The sequence below is a fragment of the Neocloeon triangulifer genome, unplaced genomic scaffold (genome assembly GCF_031216515.1).
Source record: "Neocloeon triangulifer isolate White Clay Creek 2 clone unplaced genomic scaffold, ASM3121651v1 ptg000001l, whole genome shotgun sequence".
NCBI classification, from domain to species: domain Eukaryota; kingdom Metazoa; phylum Arthropoda; class Insecta; order Ephemeroptera; family Baetidae; genus Neocloeon; species Neocloeon triangulifer.
Window position 1 is genome coordinate 5986760 of NW_026775544.1, and position 19957 is coordinate 6006716.

The window sequence follows — 19957 nt, forward strand, 5'->3', positions numbered from 1 at the left end:
ACTCGGTGCCAAGATTTTGCTAGAGCCAATTCATATTTGGCAAAAAATTTTATAACTTTCAACGGCGACCGTTAAAACGACTAGAAATTGTGTGTCTCTCCGCGACCGTTACCAAAGAGAGTAATATTGTATTTTTTGCTGACCTGCCGCTCTGTGCGCGGTCCAAAAGGAAAACTCATCCTTGCAATCCTCGGGGGATGAGCCGAGACAGATGGACTCGCACTCGTCGTCCGTGAAGTCGGGGCTGGAGACGGCCGACGGCGAGTCCTCGCCCAGCGACTCCTGGTCCAGAGCGATGGTGATGCCGGGGCGGCGAGTCGCGCCCTTCAAAAGCATTGTCCGCGAAAAAACCGAGCCACGATCGCGAGTGAGAACCGCGCGCCGACAACACTGGCCACTGAGTGAGCGCCCAACTCGCGCTGCCACTTTGCCAGCCTGGCCTCGCGGGAGAGGGGGAACATCACACAATGCGGCACCGCATAATACACTTTCGGCCAAGAATTTTGATTGATTGATTGATTCGCGTCATCTGTCTCAATCTTGGCTTAAATCTGTTTCAATTGAACGAGGAATTCCTTTCTTAAAAGCTCTGTTTTTTTCTAATCTGATAATATCAATAAAGACTTATTCATGGAGGTTTATAATGTTGATCTAAAATTTTAGATGCAAGAGTGTGGCTGCAGATTTCAATTAGGGAATGAGATAAATTGGTAATGACCTTTTTAGCCTATTTGTCAGAAACATACTAACATTTACTAATAAAGCTCATTGTATAATATTTCATTATTTGCCTTTATTACATTGAATATTAAATTATTCTTTTTCAAGATTTTAATTAGAAATAAATATTTAAAATCCATAATATATGTAACAGATTAATTCTGTTTTACATTCACAAGCTTCAATTATGATCAATAACTTTCTTCGAATATTGAATAATTAGTTCATTATGTGATCACTAGAATATAATTTTATAAATTAACTGTTATTCACGAATAGGAGAAATAAGGGAGATATCACTATTTAAAATTATTGAGGGCGATCCAAAAGGCTAACTTGGCCCAGGCTAAATTAGCCTGGCCCGGGCTACTTTAACCCGCCATTGAATTTTGCTGGAGGGCTAAGTTAGCCCGGGGTTAAGTTAATTTAACCTGGGCCAGGTTAGGCTTTTGGATCGCCCTCATTAAATAAAATTAGGTATAAATGGTTTAATTGCGTTTAATGATAACGATATTGCTATTTTCATTTAAAAAATGCATATTATAGAACAAACAAAAGAAATATGATCAAGTAAAAAAAAAAATTAGTTTAATAGTAAATATTACTAATTACTTTTCAATAGCTATTATTTTTTGGAATTACTTTAATTTGCTATTATATTACAGTAATGATGAAGAAATTTATCGTTATGATGGACAAATTTAGCTCGTTTTTTTTTTCTTTCTTATTTCATTTTGCTGAAAGCCAAACTCATTAGAAGGCCCCTTTCACGCAGAAGCCGACTTAATTTTTTTTTATCCCTTTTATTATGCAAAACTGAGCGGGGAGCCTCATCTCATCATTAACACCATCCTTTTTTGCTGCTTATAATTGCTCTCTACACCACTTTCCACCGAGTGAAAAACTCTTTCACCTCTTCAGTTTGGCTTACTCGACCCGCGCGTAATTTATTTGCAAGTCCATTTCTGATACATAACGAAAATCGAGAGTTGTTTGTCAGGGAGAGAGTGGCCACGATTACGCTCCAAAGCAAGAAGTTGCGCGAAATTCTTTGACAAGATGTAATGTGGTGGACGGTCCTTTTACTTTCTATGTGTCAATCTGAATACCTCGTAAACTCGTCTAAGAAAGAGAAATTGTGACGATTTGGAATTTAATTTATGAAAAAAATCACAACTGCCAGAGAGCAATTAGATTTTGTTTTCAATTTTTTATAAGTACTGTTTTTTTCTTTCAAATTTTAAGTTTGCAGTTATATAAAATTGTCAGTCAATTACGTTATTTAACCAAAAATTTTTTAAGTCTTGAAATTTCACGTGAAGGATTTGCAATTTTTAATTTTTACAAAAAACTCTTTATATTGAAGTATAAGCATGTACAGTATTTTCATTCTTGTACCAAATATCAGCCCATTTATTTCTGACTTCTGCAATTCGCATATAACCCGTTTCAGTGAAAGTGATTTGTTTTTTCTCTTGCTGATACTATAATATACAGAATTTCAATTAAACAGCTGCGAGTGTTTCTCATATTGTATTTTTTTTTGCTCTACTTCCATTTCATCATGATTTAAAATTAATTTTTATTTATTTGCTTGCTGTCAGCTGCGTGGGCGTGTGCTTGTAATTCTTTGAAGGCAAATTATATCTCTCTCGAACGAGCCAAGCACGGACCTCAATTCTATCCTTTCTAACATTGCAAGGACACGGGAACAAAAGCAAACCAAAACTTGTAGTGCACGGATCTCAACTATTGTGCAGCCGGGAGTGGATTGAGTTTCCTATACTCTCTGCGTATCACATGGTATAGCCCTGCGAGCTATGGCAGTAAGGTTTAATTGCAACAACTTACGGCATGAATGTGTAATTAATATAGGTGTAATAAAATAATCGATAATGCTAATGGAAAAGCAAGAGGAATGCTCTGATTCATGTCAGAGATTAAATATGGCCCGGTTTCAATTTAGTTTTACGGAATTTTACCAAATTTTACCTATTTTAATTAAAACTTTTAAAAAGACAAATTTAAAAAAATGGTTATAAAAGTGCTTTTTTATCATAAAATTTTCAAGCTTTTTTTGAACATCTGATCTTCAAATAATATTTTACTGCGCAAATTTTTTTTCTTAAGAAAATAGTGTATTTTTTAAAATAATAATTTAATAAGGTAATGTTATAGTACGCGCGACGTGTTTCCCAAAATCCCTGATTTCAGTTGGCATCACTTGCATTACGTCGCGCGTTTAATAGTGGTTTTACGTCGCGCATACAATAATGGTTTTACGTCGCGCGCTCAATACTGGTGGCGGTGAAATTGTTAAGGAAACCGATTATTCGCGCGACGCAATTCTTTTCCTACAATCTTAATTAAGGGGACTGCTAGGAAGAATAGGGGCCCTTGGGATGGGTTCAGAATGGGGCAAGACGACCTCTGGAGGGCCGTGCGCACCCTTATAGCAGGCGCGACGTATCACTATGAGACGCGCGACGGTCGAAAAGCGAACTCCGGAGGGCGCTTTTCACCATCGTCAGAGGCGCGACGCATGGTTATAGTACGCGCGACGTATGCTTATAGAACGCGCGACGCACGGTTATAGTACGCGCGACGCATGCTTATAGTACGCGCGACGCACGACTAATTAATTATTATAAAAGGTGTTGCACGCGGCCGGAGTTGTGGGCACCCCACGAACCGGCAACTCGGAGTTGGGCAACCCCCAAGATTAATTTTTGCAGAAGCCGCGAGCGAGGGGTGGAGGCGCAGCGAGGTCGAGGACGTGGGGAAGGCCGTGCGGAGGGCGAGGACAAAAGGGCGGCTGTGTTCGTGGGGGGGCTCCGCAGGAGCCCCCTCACGATCCCCGCCCTTTTGTCCCGCCCGGAGCCGGCCTTCACCACGTTCTCGGGCGAGCGCGCCTCCAGCCCGAAGCTCGCAAACCCACAACGGAGTTGCTTACAAAAGGAATTGTCTGCAAAAAGGGCTTAGAAAGCAAAAAGTGTGGTGCCCACAACTCCCTTTTGAACCAGAGAGAGCCCGCTTGAATAGCCCGCGATTGTCCGCCGAGCTTTCTCGGTGAGTGGCGGATCGTGGCCATCTACCGGTCAACATTGGAACGATCAGAAAGTAAACAAACCGCCTCGTGTTTTTGCTGTCGCCGGAAAGAAGAAAGAAAGCAAATAGACTCACTTTTTATTCGCCGCCGGCCAACTCGTCCCAGTCCCGACCCGAATAAGTCATCAGGTTTGAGTTTAATTGCCCACTCAAGTCATTTAAACCCATTTTGTCGTTTTCTGTCATCTCCGCCGTCCATGTTTGGATAATCCCCGGAGAAAATGACCATATAAGGCCCGATTTGAGAACTCGCGATCTGATTGGCCGGAACCTTCTGGAAGCGAGTAGAAGCCGACCGATGCGTTCTCTCATTGGCGCTGGGGAGTTGAGCGAGAGAGTTCGTGCTGAGACGCTGAAGGAGCAAGAGCTGCGCGCCGCGAGCTCTTGGCTGCCGACGGGTTTCGGACGAATTTCGGCCTAGATTTGCGAGTTCTCTGGTAGTGTGAATTGTTCCCTGAGTTGGTCTGGTGTTGGTTAGGCGTTTATTTGGTGAGTTTATTGGATTTTTAGTTAATTTTGCCCGGTTTGAGAAGTTACGTCGGCCGCACGTGGTGCTGAACCCCGCCGATTTTTGAGTTGTAAGTCCCGAAATTGTTTAGTTTTGCGTGGAAATTGTCGGAATAATTAGCGGTTGAATTGTTTTCGCCGCTAATTTGCATATTTTTGTCAGATTAGTGGAAGTTGCGAGTTTTGTGTAAGCCGGTGAACCGAGCGCGCCCTGTCGGCGGCGGCGGTAACCGAGGCCCGATTCCTCCCATCGAGTTAGTTTGTTTCCCTTCCTCCCTTTGCCGGTAGAGGCGCTGTTGGCCGTTTCAAGTGTAAAGTACCGTGAAGTTAGCAAGTAGAATAAATAGAGGTTCAGTTTAAATTGTAATTCTTTGTGGTTTTCGTTCGTGAGTTGGAGTTTCCCGTGGGATTTAGTTTAAGATTAGGTAGAGTAGAGAGAGAGAAATAGTTTAAGAGAAGAAAAGTAAGGAGTTGATCAGAGAAGAAGGAAATTGTTGCAGAAAGAGAGACTGAGAGAATACGACTGAACGAAGGAGGTGACCGGAGTTCAGTCAAGTTATTCTCTTAGTTCTGGGTCGTTGGTGGAACAGGCCGTTGCCACGATTCAGAACTTGGGGGCCTGGCCTTGTCGTGCCTCACGTCGTTTGGCGTGACTCCACGGTGTAATCCGGTGTGTTAATTTTTCTTTTTAGTGGAAAGTTGGTTGCGTTTAGAAATTTCTTTTTGGTTTTAGTGGAAAGTCTTTGAAGGTAACCCTTTGTAAGTGTCCTTGGGGGCCTTGTTAGTGTGGAAAATAGTACCCGCGAGGTGTAGGAAAATTTTGGTGTTTTAGTTTTGAGTGAATTTTTTTCTTGTAGTATTAGAAAATTGGAAATTGCATTTTGTAAAAAATTGTGTGGATTTGCTGTAAAACAAATAAAGGAGTAATACAATGGATGTATTTTCTCCAAACCATTTCCCTGTCCCACAATCGACTCCATGTTACCCATATGTCGATAGTTTGCGCTTGAGCGAACCACCCACCCCTTTGCAGAAATGGATCTCTGTGGAACAATCTCATCAATTGATTGCCGAGGAACGTCGTCGACTGGCGGCTCAGCAACCACCATGGATGCAAAACGGTGCCTACTTGGACGGTGGACCTCTTGGTGCCCAAGCAGCTCAGTTTCCTCCTGGTGCCCGCGCAGCCCAAATACCTACTGGTGCTCCATTGGTGAACGGTGCCTATCTTGGTGGTGTTGCTCATGGTGCCCCAATGGTACCAAACGGTGCTCATTTCCCTGTAATTCCAAGCGGTGCCTACCCTCCCGGAGCAAATGGTGCTCATGCCGCTTCAGTGGTGCACAATGGTGTTCATTTTGGTGGACCTCCTGGTGCACAATCAGCCCAAATTCCTCCTGGTGCTCAAATGGTGCACAATGGTGCTCAAATGGTGAACAGTAATCCTCCTGCCGTTTCATTCTTTGTCAACTCAGCTCGTGCTCATAGTGTCCCAATGGTTCCAAATGGTGCTCAGCTTGGCGGAGCAAGTGGTGCTCACCTCCCTTTTCACCCTAGTGGTGCCCAATCAGTTCCCTTCCCAGCCAATTCTAATGGTGCTCATGCAGCCCACGGCAATCTGTATGCTTATGGCGGGCAGAATGCTTATGGTGTTCATGCTACACCAGCCTCCATGGTGAACAACAACCTTCGTCAAACTTTTGGTGCTCGACCGGCGCATGCTTTGGTGCCGCAAACTTTTGGTGCTCAACAGGGGAATATTGCTTTTGGTGCCAGCGGTGCTCAGCCTACTCCACAGGCCGCTGTAGGTTTCCACCCGGTGAATACTGCACACATTCCAGCATCGTCCTCTTGGCTGCACGAACGACCACCACATTTCAAAGGCATTGGTGACGTGGTTGACCCAGTAGATTTTTTAGCTCAGTTTGAGACGTATGCTTTGCATCTTCCCGTCTCCATTGACGTTGCTTGCAGGTCCATGATGAAGGTACTTCTGGAGGCTCATGCAGCTCTATGGTTTAAGTCTTTTGAGGTGTACACGCCACCAGGTTATTCCTATGCGACTTTTGCTTCGGCTTTCCGCACGCAATTCTTCCCTCAGAGCCTGCAGTATCCTTTTGATAGTGACGCTTCTTCGTACATTAGCCCTGTTGGTGCTCATAGTGCTCCTGTTGACAATGTTGCCAATTGTGGTATTCCTTTCAGCCCAGGTTCGAACAGTGATGCTCATGGTGCACACATTGATCTTCATGCACAAAGAGCGCAGAACACTGTTGGTGTTCATGACCGAGCAGTAACGTCTTCAGAGAGTATCTCTAGTGGTGACCTTTTGACATCAACACAACAAGAACTGGCGACTCTTGAAGATTCTCCGAAAGGTGTTGCCGAGCTTTCTCAGCACCCACAGGATGGGGGGCCGTTAGCAGCAGTTAGTAGAGGTGAGCAGTCAGACGGCAAAGTTTCAAGCTCTTTGGCAGTGAATGAGGATCTTCAGCCTCTACGTCGTCCTGACCAACATGTTCGTGATACTACTCCATTGCTCTCTTTGTCCCCTCAACACACCGCCAATGTTCCCAGGTGTGAAACGGAACTGTTTCCAAAACCCCAAGCCTATTTCAGGAAGGAAGAGCCCTCCCTGTACCTACAATTGTCCTATTATCAGCTGAACCAGCTGATTAAAAAATTGAACTCCAATCCCCCTAATGATGACTGTGAGCCAGAAAAGGACCCCGAACCTGGAGATGACCCTGTACTGGTGCAGATGGGAAACGTAGATGTGGATCCTGGATCTGACCTTGAAGTCAACCTAGGACTGAGTGACCTGTTTTATGAGCCGGAGACGTGCACAATCATCAACGAGGACCACCAGCTGGCGCTAGAGGATTGTGTGAAGGACGAGATGCTGACCATTGGAATAGAAGCCTCATTACAGCACGACTACACAAAAGTGAGACGTTTTGTGAAGCTAGCAGACGCTGATGCTGGTTCTGGTTTTGGCCTGCTGCTGCAAGTGACAACAACTGTGCGCGCTAAAGGACCTGCACTGCAGAAGACATTCTTCAACACCTGGTGCAACATCTTGGATGAGCCGCATGGACCGGACATCACTCTGAAGGAAGACAAGGCTGATGACAACCAAACTGCTCCATGTGTCCTGAGACAATCGGACACCTACGTGGGATCCAGGGCGGTCAGACTGCAAAAGTCGTCTGACAGGCGTTCAAGCAGGGCTACCCCTTACATGATTCCTCCCTCAGAACCACCAGATAAGCTGCCCTTGCGCACATTCTGCGTGGCTGACCCGAGATTTGCTGAGTGTCGTCCTTACATTCATCCAAGTCATCATCCACCCGATTCCCTCGCCCTAAGCTCCTTTAGTAAGTTTTTGCCAAATGTTTCTTCGAGACATATGACAAAAACTTGGGGGGCATGAACCAGAGAGAGCCCGCTTGAATAGCCCGCGATTGTCCGCCGAGCTTTCTCGGTGAGTGGCGGATCGTGGCCATCTACCGGTCAACATTGGAACGATCAGAAAGTAAACAAACCGCCTCGTGTTTTTGCTGTCGCCGGAAAGAAGAAAGAAAGCAAATAGACTCACTTTTTATTCGCCGCCGGCCAACTCGTCCCAGTCCCGACCCGAATAAGTCATCAGGTTTGAGTTTAATTGCCCACTCAAGTCATTTAAACCCATTTTGTCGTTTTCTGTCATCTCCGCCGTCCATGTTTGGATAATCCCCGGAGAAAATGACCATATAAGGCCCGATTTGAGAACTCGCGATCTGATTGGCCGGAACCTTCTGGAAGCGAGTAGAAGCCGACCGATGCGTTCTCTCATTGGCGCTGGGGAGTTGAGCGAGAGAGTTCGTGCTGAGACGCTGAAGGAGCAAGAGCTGCGCGCCGCGAGCTCTTGGCTGCCGACGGGTTTCGGACGAATTTCGGCCTAGATTTGCGAGTTCTCTGGTAGTGTGAATTGTTCCCTGAGTTGGTCTGGTGTTGGTTAGGCGTTTATTTGGTGAGTTTATTGGATTTTTAGTTAATTTTGCCCGGTTTGAGAAGTTACGTCGGCCGCACGTGGTGCTGAACCCCGCCGATTTTTGAGTTGTAAGTCCCGAAATTGTTTAGTTTTGCGTGGAAATTGTCGGAATAATTAGCGGTTGAATTGTTTTCGCCGCTAATTTGCATATTTTTGTCAGATTAGTGGAAGTTGCGAGTTTTGTGTAAGCCGGTGAACCGAGCGCGCCCTGTCGGCGGCGGCGGTAACCGAGGCCCGATTCCTCCCATCGAGTTAGTTTGTTTCCCTTCCTCCCTTTGCCGGTAGAGGCGCTGTTGGCCGTTTCAAGTGTAAAGTACCGTGAAGTTAGCAAGTAGAATAAATAGAGGTTCAGTTTAAATTGTAATTCTTTGTGGTTTTCGTTCGTGAGTTGGAGTTTCCCGTGGGATTTAGTTTAAGATTAGGTAGAGTAGAGAGAGAGAAATAGTTTAAGAGAAGAAAAGTAAGGAGTTGATCAGAGAAGAAGGAAATTGTTGCAGAAAGAGAGACTGAGAGAATACGACTGAACGAAGGAGGTGACCGGAGTTCAGTCAAGTTATTCTCTTAGTTCTGGGTCGTTGGTGGAACAGGCCGTTGCCACGATTCACTTTGCAGACAACACCTTTTGTGGGCAACTCCGTTGTGGGTTTGCGAGCTTCGGGCTGGAGGCGCGCTCACCCGAGAACGTGGTGAAGGCCGGCTCCGGGCGGGACAAAAGGGCGGGGATCGTGAGGGGGCTCCTGCGGAGCCCCCCCACGAACACAGCCGCCCTTTTGTCCTCGCCCTCCGCACGGCCTTCCCCACGTCCTCGACCTCGCTGCGCCTCCACCCCTCGCTCGCGGCTTCTGCAAAAATTAATCTTGGGGGTTGCCCAACTCCGAGTTGCCGGTTCGTGGGGTGCCCACAACTCCGGCCGCGTGCAACACCTTTTATAATAATTAATTAGTCGTGCGTCGCGCGTACTATAAGCATGCGTCGCGCGTACTATAACCGTGCGTCGCGCGTTCTATAAGCATACGTCGCGCGTACTATAACCATGCGTCGCGCCTCTGACGATGGTGAAAAGCGCCCTCCGGAGTTCGCTTTTCGACCGTCGCGCGTCTCATAGTGATACGTCGCGCCTGCTATAAGGGTGCGCACGGCCCTCCAGAGGTCGTCTTGCCCCATTCTGAACCCATCCCAAGGGCCCCTATTCTTCCTAGCAGTCCCCTTAATTAAGATTGTAGGAAAAGAATTGCGTCGCGCGTGCTATAGAGGTTTCCGTGGTAATCGGGATATTAAATCGGTTTCCTTAAAAATTACACCGCCACCAGTATTGTACGCGCGACGTCAAACCATTATTGTATGCGCGACGTAAAACCACTATCGAACGCGCGACGTGATACTTTTACATGGGAGCATAAGTGCTGCCAACTTATGAAAAAACACGTCGCGCGTACTATAACATTACCTTTAATAATTTATGTCTTAATTCTCAATTTTAATTTTAAATTATATTAAATTTTGTATTCATTTATTATTAAATAAACTAAAATGTGAGGTCACCATTTATTTCAAATTTAGATGGTGGAATCAGGAATTACCTGTCCACAGGTTTATATCTCAGTTCCGTTTACGGTTAACAATTGTGACCATTCACTTAGCTTGCAGCCGTTGGCCCTGGGATTTTCTGCATGGTTTGATTCAGCAACAAACCAAGCGTTTAAAACGATAATGACTTCTTTTTCAGGCGAAGAGTAGATCTAAATTTATGTGCATAGTTCTTTTCTCAATCTTTGCATAAAGTAAAAAAAAATTGGAATTTTGCACTGGTTACATTTGAGGAAAAAAAAGAGCTTTATTTTTTAGGCCCTGATAAAAGTTTGCACGTATGACAAATTTGGCATGCAAATGTGGAATCTGATAGGGAAAAATGAGTGGTGTTCAGTGAAACAGAAATGCATCACTTTTGTCAGTTTAGCGAATCACACGAGTCGCAGCAAGATAAACATCGTCAAGAAGGCTAAAGAAAGTATAGCGGAGAGATCAGATTAGGCGTCCGCATAGTGCCGCAATACGAGCCGTGAACTTTCAACGAGAGCTTAGGCATTCCGTTCAACAGCAGAGCTTTGCAGGCTGCATAACCCAACTTCAAGAACGGCGTCGCCTTGATCTCCAACGGACGTCATTAGAGCTTTTTTATGACGCCGAAAACAAACAAACGTAGAAAAGGAAAGAAAACACAAATCAAGTGTGGAAAGAAACGGGTGGAGTGAATGAAAGCTTTTTCTGCAAATAATAAAGTTCTTTTGATTTTTACAGAATTCAACATAAAAACGTTTATTTCTTATTTATTTTCAAAATCACATTTATCAGTTTTATCTTGAATGAATTAACAAATTATGGAAATTAAAAATACTTGCAAGTAATAAACATAATTTCGAACTCGGAATCTCAATTCTTTCCAAACAGAATCAAATTAAGTTTTAAGCTTTCTATTTAAAAAACTTCAAAATTCAAGGTTTATACCCTGAACAAACATTAAATTTATATAATAATGAAAATAATAAAGTTTCAAGAAATTTATGCAAATCTTACTCTAAATGTGTGCAAGTGAATTAAAATTCTAGAGCTATGACCTCTCATTAGACAATGATGGTAACCGTTTGACCAAAACTATCATTTATTATTTTATTCTTATCATTTGCTGTGATTTTCCAAGAAATATTTTGACTGTCCTATTTTGATCTGCATCTTTCAATTTTATATCAACCCTATAAAAAAGAAGCAGGTTATTGGATTTCAGTTGCCAAGGGGGTGACACATAAAAGGTCAAGGTCAGCGACCCCGACATTTTGGCGAAGACACTAACCTGTGGGCGACCGGCCGGAAGGGAGGAAAGTCGTGGGTCGGTGCTGAAGCAACAGTGAGAGAGTGCGAGTCTCATTAGGCCTGCGGGACCTTTAAAAGTGGCAGCATCGGAAAGGGCATGCGCCTGCATTTCCACCCCCAGCATCCACCCACGCACTTGCTCCCTTTATTCCTCAGCTGGGCGAGAGAGCCCATATTTATGTAACACACCCACCCCCCGCACTACTTTTGCAACGACGGTAAAGATGAAATGGGAAAAGGAGGAAAATGCAGGCAGCAGACGATTTTCGCAAATAAAAGATCTTTGCAAAAGAGGGAGATATTCAAAGAGCTAGGTCGCTGCAAGCACAGGTGCACTCTTCAGATATTGATTTCTTGCTGCGTGTCAAGGCCGTCAAACATAAATCGATTTGACTAAAAAACTCTTATGTAAATCACAAACCAAAATCTTTCTAAATTTAAAACATTTAATAATTTTTTTTAAAGTTCACTACAATTAATTAGTGTAATGGGCAAATTGGTTAAAGAATTAAAAGAAATATTATACTAGATATATTATGAAATACATTAGTTCATAAAATTATATAAAATTGAGACAAAGCATACAAAAAAACATGTAATAGAAAGTCTGAGTGCTTTCAGTAAAAATTTAACTTTTCTTAAGAAATAACAATTATTAATGTCATACAATTCTTTAAAATATATTTATATTTTTCATCAGTTTTCATCATAAATTATTAAAAAAAAAAAAACTTAAAAAGTCTTGAACCTTTCAGAAAATCAAAACTTAGTAGGAGGGAAAACAAAATTGGTTTTTAAAACGTTTTTCAGAAAATTTGAGATCTTTTAAATGCTGCATTTTTCATGAAAATAAGTGTTTAAAGTTCATCTGAATCGTTATGGAAAGTTCTATCTAGAACGCAAAAATATATTTTTGTACATTTCTAATTTTATTCAAACCCAAGGCAATAAATACCCAAAAATAAAATCTACTCGAGATGAAGATGAAAAATTTTATTTTATTCTTGTTAGGGTGGAAGTCTTAAAGTTTTTAAATTTCGCGTTTAAAATAACAACAATTAATGCATGCATAGTAAGGAAAGTCCAATGTCGGGTTAAGGGTGTTAAGGTATCACACACAGCTTTAATCTCATTCTGTCACATGCTGAACTCTGGTTCAACTCCTTTTTTGTTTCAATGTCAAAGGTACTGCGATGGTCTACTTGGGTGCGACATTTACCGTGTCTAAACGAATATTATGCTGTGGGTCCGCAATACACATTTTTCCTGAAACTTTGAGAGTTAAGCGGCGGCCGCCTTCTGTGGTGGTGTCTGTGGAAGGACTGCACCGAAAGTGTCTGTTCGCCAACACAGGTGGCAGCACTGCCAGGTCTGCATCGATTTTGCTCCCAGGCAGAGCGGCCAGTGACGTCAATGGAGAACAAGTAGTGCAGCATTGATGTAGGCAACTCGCAAAGTGAGAGATGCATTAATTTATATTTCCAACGAGCTGAACGACCGTTGACCTTTCCAGGCAACTTCCCTGCCAGCTCCCGTGGGAACAAAAACTACCGCTCGATAGTCTCGATACTTCAAACGGTAGAAAAAAGGGGAAAAGTTAATGGAATTTCTCCTGCGATTTTTCGTTCATAGTTTAATTTAGTTTTGGGCTTGTTGCTTCTCGGGGTGGTAAATTTTACATGTGAACTTTGGGAATGGGCACAAGGACAGACCGTGAAGGGAAAAGCGCGCGAGTTGGAAAAACGGCAGAGAACAGATGGAGGCTATAAAATGAATTTTGAAACCTTGACTTTTATTTAGTGGCAATGCAGCTCTTTCTGGGGCAAATAAAAACCACACACGCTGCTGAAAGTCCGATAATTTAAGAAGTTTTTTTTATCTAGAAGTATAATTAATTATTTTAAAAGTATAATATTAAAAAAAAAATTTATTCATGAATTAAAATAGACAAAAAGCTCATTTTTTTATATTTTTAAATCACTTTTAACTTGTAGCTCCACAGTTTGTTCTTACAGTTTAAGCTGTTGAATGAAAAAAAAATTTATTTTTGACTAGAATCATCTAATAAATAAAATTCCAATTAACAAAATTAATTTATAAAATTAAAAAAATTATAAATAACACGGTTCGTATAGAATATAAAATAAATAATTTATTCAAACAGTGTAATGTCAAATAAATTGCAAGCAGCTGTTAAAAAAAAAATAAAAAATTTTCTTTCTAAGCTTAATTTTTTTTCATGAGCATTTTTTCAAGAAAAATGTACTTGACTTTGATTGAATCCTTTCTCTTGAAAATTAAACAAAGGCCAGCTGGTTGGTTTTGCAACTCGAAATTCCACTCAGTTCGCCACAAATCAAGGAACTGAGAAGGAAGTGTTCCGAATGACTGACAAAAGATAATTTGGATAGATAAAGCAACGAAAGTGAACTGCTTTGTGTGTCAGCAAAAGTCAAAACAAGCCGAGCCGCGTCAAATTTGACACATTTTAAGAACTTTCCTTCTCAGCGCAAATCAGAAGTGATCTGCTCGGGTATGTATTTTCAATTTCAAATCAACCCGAGAGACAAAGTGTGAAAGTGAGAAATCTACGTACAATGCAAAGGCGCGCCATTTAAGGATACATCAAAAGGGGTAATTGAATGTCACGCATCTCAATAACACACCAGAGCGGACAGTCCTTGTATAATAAATGATAAAATGACAAACGGCTTTTCTCTCTCAAGTGAGTGAGAATTCAATGGGATTTGTTGGGCAGGAAAATAATAATAACAAATGTATATAAAAATCTGGCACACTTTCAAATAACTAACCTCAGATCTTTCTCACGGTGAAATATCTTATTGGCAAGAGTGAAACAATATCCGTTAATTGCGAGGGTGTGGCGAGAATCAAATTCAAAACTTTTGATAGGACCTCCGGTGATATACTAAAGTGAGCGGTGCTGACAACTTTGGTTCGATTAAAGTACATTCCAGGTCGGGCAATTCCGCACTCGCATCTAATTACTATGCAGCAGCTGCGATATATGTAATGCCGCAATACAGCAGCAAAAGCCTTTTCTTGGCCGCCCGGCCAGCGCCGAGTGACGCATGGAATCAGGCGCAGACATTTAGCTCGCCATTGTCAGACACTTTATTGACTGCAGCTTTTCGCCCTAGCTGCTCATCATTTTGCTATGTCGACAAAAACCCTCGTCCTTTAAGTAACGATCTGCATTTCTCTAACAAGGGAAGAACCTCACATAATATGTGTAATTATGCTTATTTTGAACTTATCCCAACAAAAATATTTAGACTTTTTTCAATTAATAATTCCTATAGGAATTGCGTAAATATATTTATATATTTTAAGTCCTGCAGGTGAAATAGTTTTGAAAGATTAAAAAATAAAAATAATTATTAATGAGTTTTTAATATTATTAGCACTGAAATTCTTCAAATCCACCAGACATCAAGATTGATGAAGTTCCCCAGCAAGATTAAATTTTGCACAGCCATCGGAAGATGGTTGATTCTTTATTAATGTATAAATGAAACTTTTAATACCACGAAGACGAAATTGATTTTGGATAAAATCAATGAGTGCAAGTTTTATCAGATCTTGGGAAGAAAATTGAAAAATAAATTAAGAATGAAGAAAAAAAATATAGCTATCCTTGGACTTTCAAAGTACCAGATGATTGACTCCATTAATTAATCTAAAAGCATTCCGAACACCATCTTTTTCAATTAACGCGCACGCCGAACTATCTAAATTTTCTCCTCTCGTCTCGAGCGCGGGATCGGTGGAAAAAACGAGAGAATTCTCTCTGCGCGCGGGTATGTAGGTTATAAAACGGATGAGAGAAGAGCACGGCTGCAGCTCAATATTTTTATAATTACCATACGTGTCTCGGAAGAAAGTAATTTCATCTAGCAGATGCTAATCCTCAAGCCTGCATAGATTAAAATAATTAAACGGGAGTACGGAGAAATTTCTCTGTAAATTACAAGACGTCGGCGATCACAATGCAGCATTTTTTATTTTTCATTTTTTTTTTCGTTCAGAGACGTCAAGAGGAGTAAATATGGATCGACTTTGTAGTTCGTAATTGAAAGGCGCGCTTTTACATCATGCGATTCACTTTAATGCAATTATACGTCTTCTGCGCATTACAGTCAGTCAGGACTGTTAAATTGGTGCTCACTCTGCTCGCGATGACGTTCATTAGATTAAATAATCAAACGGAGCCCATCAAGAATAATTGCAGGCTGCGAACAACCGTTTTATTGCTTCATTCCAGACCAAATTCGGCTTAAACAGAATTAATAATGAAAACAAAAGATGAACATATTCCTATAAATTTTTCATTAAAAATTTTGGATTAAATTTCAATTATTTTTATCAGCTGTAAAATCAGGATATCAGGAAAAATACAAATAAAATTATATAATTTTAGGGATTTATATTATTATGCATGTGTGTTATACAATTCGCTGTACGTCTAAAAGAATCGCTTAAAAAAAGAGTTATTACTAATGAATATAATGAATTTTAATTTTCAATCACATTATTAAATGATTTTGACTAACACAATTTATACATTAATTGTAAAATAATAATCAATAAATGTCAATGAAATGATTAAAAAGTTAATGATTAAAAAAAAAATGCTACAAATAAATTAAAACTCTAAATTAACGTTAATATTAAAATAAATTAATGAATAAATAAATGCAAACAATTATAAGTCTATATTTAAAAAATTATTTAAAAAATAGTTTTATCTTTATTAATAAAAAAGAAATAGTAAAAAAAATTACTGACATTAGCATAATTGATGCAATGGCAAAAATGAATCATAATATAAATGGTTTTGATTCTTATTCTTTTGCTATTATTATTACGCGCAAAATTGGTTAAAATTTAGCCAGAATTTTAATTTTAAAGTTTCTATTCGTCGATAATTAATAAATCGACTATTTTTAGTCATTTTCCTATAAAAAATATTTCTATATTGTTTTTCTGTTCGTTAAAGTTGTCGTTTTCATATCTTGAGTTGAAAAAGTTAACATATAGATGGTATATAATTATCCTCAAAATTCTTCAAGTTCATCTAATCTGATATGAGAATAAAAGATCTGAGCGAGTATTGAACGTAATTAAACAAAAATCAGGAAATTTGTTGGTAAGATAAAAATGTGTTGATTGCAGCTTGCAGTTAAGTTCATTTACTCGGTTCAAGTTATCTGTGAGGGAAAAATAATTTTTATTCATAAATTGAGCAAATGATTTCTAAAAGTTCAGTATGTTTAAAAAAGTGTTTTTTTGTAAATGAAATAATCTGAACTGAAAATTTTCACAATTATTGTCTAAAAATAACAACGGAAAACTGGTAAAATAGTTTGGCGTGATAAATTTTCCATGGAGAAGAGATTATTTGCGGCAAAACTGCGGTCAGCAGAATTTTCCAAAGTAAAACGCCAAAGGCACTTTTGATTTCAACCCCAGCAGCCATATAAAAAGCGAAACCCTTTGTTTATCAAAGACGATGCAGCATTTACTATATCTCTTTTTGTAGCGTGAAATTCGCAGACAATTATTCCTTTTCCATTATTATTTCGGAAAGGTGCGAATGTTGTATATTATATTTGAACTTGTCTTTCGTTTCCTGCACAATGGCCCACGGTGCGACAATAAGCCCTTGGTGAAAAAAAGTTAATCCAATTTTGCGCTGCTCAAAAACAACGAGGCTCGAGAAAGGGGAGCGTTAATAGTACCAATCTAAAATAAAGTAGTGCTGAATTTCCCGTCAAGTTGCACGCGAAGAGTTGCTTTGCACGCTTCGCTGTCTGCCGCTGTCATTCAAACTGACTCATTACAGTACCGCTCTTTTCATTACATTATTGGAGTCGAGAACGACAACGGACGGCACTCATCTCGTCTTTGATGATCTCCCAGAGCCGCTAAATAAGTTTCTTACGAGAGGAGAAAAGTGTCTCGTGTCGCATCATTCGGTCGATAGAAAAGAGCTAGGAGCTAATTATAGCCTCAAGCCGGTCGATAAAACTTTATAAAAATTTCTACTCAATGGGCACCTTACATTTTGAATAGAAATGTCACTTTCATTTTTTTACAAAATAAGAATAAACGCACAAAATTGTTTGTACTGTAGAACATTTTGAAGTAAATAAATATTCATTTCTGATTCAGATTGAGTTTAAATTAATTCTTTTGGTTTGCAGAGAATTTTTATAATATTTTATAATTTATTAAGTTTGTAACTAAGCATGTAAATTTGTTTATATAGAATGCTTGTTGTCAGATTCAGAAACCAAGAAAAATATTTATTTAAATAAATTACAGTGACTTGAAAATCTATTCCTTAAAAAAAGAAGGAGACATTGTGTAATTAAATCAGCTTATATCAATAACAAAAATAATAATAGCAATAAATAAAAATTAAATTTTACAACTTTAGTCATAGATTTTAAATGGAGTTTTAAATAAAAAATGAAGCTTATTATTTTCAAATCTAATTTCAGATATTATGAAAGAAGTTTGCAGAAATATTTGAAAAAAAAAAATTTTTTTTAAGTTAAATTCAATAATAATTCAAAACTAGGTTTTAAATCTTCTCTGTGTTCAACATTAAAAATTCATTTATGAATACATGCAACGATTGAGAGCAATTTGAAGGATGGCAGAATTTATGTTTATTAAAAGCTTTTTTTCTGGTTCAATGCCGCCTTTCTAAATAGATCAATTATTTTATTGAAATTAACTAATTAAAATAGTGCAAATTATTAAAATTACAATAAATTTTTAAAACACAAATAAAAGAACTAAACTTTGTTACAGAAATTAAAATTAGCTTGTGCTTAAAGGCAATAAAAAAAATGTGATCAAATATCAAGGAAGGTCAGTCTTATTGAAACATTATCAAGAACACTGATGAGAGCACCAAATCAAAAATATAAGAGGCGAGTGTAAATATGCATTAAAAGTGTGACCGGTCCTCTTTACAAAGCGGAGGCCAAACAAACAGTTTGTCATCGTTGCGGCCTCTCGAAGAATAAAAAAAAGATGTAAGAAAAGGTACTCACCGGCTCTGACGAGGCTCAATCTCTTGATGGGGCTGGCCGAGGGGCGCAGGCGGTGCTCCTGTTTGATGCTCTCCATCAGCAGCTCTCGAGGACTCGGGGCTCTGTCAGGGGCAGGGCCCAGTTTCCTCTCCGACGCCTGCAAGAACAATATCTCAGTTTACGGGCGCGTCCCGTTTTTCCTTGGCAAGGATGAATTGTGTTTACCTTCCGAAGTGGAGGCCTCGATCGGATGAACTCAAGAATGATGGCGTGGGCGTCCTTTTTGACTCTTTGTGGAATTTCGCCGTCAACCATCACCTGTTAAAAAAATGAAGCTTTTCAGCAATGAGGTAATTTTCCAACGTTTTAAGTAAAATGATAAATATGAATGTATTTATAATACAAATAGGTAATGAAATAAAAAAACTTTAAATACTTCATACCGGAAAATAATTTTAACTTATATTTTTTGTTAGACCTATTTTTTGAACCTGTCCCATGAATTTCCAATTCATTTTAATAATATTTGCTCCCAAAATAAAATTTTATTAGTTGCTATATGAAATGATAAAAATAAATTTTTGATGGACACCTCAGTTTTATTTTGCCAACTTATTTGAGGTGAAATTAAATTATCTTGGCTAAAATTCTAATTGATTAGCATTCTGTAAATTTGGAGATATTATTGCAGGATTCTTCTTCGGGATGTAAGTTTAATTTAGAAAAATTATATTTTTTATAATTTTTTTCAGGAATTAACCAAATTTTCCACATCAAAGGAACAAATGTTCCAAAAATATATATATCATGAAACTCGATACAATAATAAAAATCCGAGATGAAATATTAAATTGTTTGAAGACTCTGCTATAGAACTCTGCTATAGAAATATGGCCAGATTTATTTGCCTCAGAAATTTGATCTTTTAACAAGCTGCTTTCATATTATTTTTCCTGTGTAAGGTTAATTTGAACTCTCTTTTAAATGACACACGACAATTGATAAGAGCAACTTGCAAAAGTGGTCCGCATGTATGGAACAGGAACTTTGCACATTCCTCGGAGCGACACATCACTCAACGGACATGGAATTGCACGGTGGAGAAAACCACTTTTATTGCATGTCAAAGAGTCGAGTCGCAGCACAGGACGGACCATTAATTTCCCGCTCTTGTGTCCCGGTTCGTACTTTTTGTAAGAGTTTATTTTCGCCAGTGAAATTGCGCCGACAATGCAGAGAGACCTGCTTTCCATAAAATAAATCTATTTCCAGCAGCACAGCTGCGATATCGATCGCGACTGCTGGCGAGACCTTACAGTTGTTGCCCTCGAGTGCAAAAACATTCGTGTACAATTCAAACATCACGTGTACGTAGTAGTAGTTTGAGCAGCGAGGGAATTATTTATCGTCGGGCGGGCGGGCGAATCTCGCTTTTCTTCGGCACAGACGTGCAGAGTGGCTTATTTATCTTGGCGAAGAAGAAGAAGAATGACAAATGTAGGGCGCCTACCTACCGACCCATCAGTCTCATGTGCTTTTGATCGCCGCGGAATGTGCAACTGAATTTCAATTTGTCTTATTAGATTGACGCCGCACATGGTACCTCCAGTTCATTAGGCAAATGCTATTATTTTTATTTAATTATTTACTAACA

General features: G+C 39.8%; 1 protein-coding gene across 4 annotated transcripts in view; it reads right to left on the reverse strand.

The window, feature by feature from the left end:
* Nucleotides 1-19957, reverse strand: part of LOC132201002 (protein spire) — a 99875-nt gene that overhangs the window by 23626 nt on the left and 56292 nt on the right. For all 4 annotated transcript variants that reach the window (XM_059626873.1, XM_059626865.1, XM_059626881.1 and 1 more), the window contains 2 exons: nt 18529-18621; nt 18325-18460 (listed from right to left, as the gene is read on the reverse strand). In XM_059626873.1, the coding sequence (XP_059482856.1) occupies nt 18325-18460; nt 18529-18621 (229 nt within the window). The remainder of the gene's footprint in view (nt 1-18324; nt 18461-18528; nt 18622-19957) is intronic.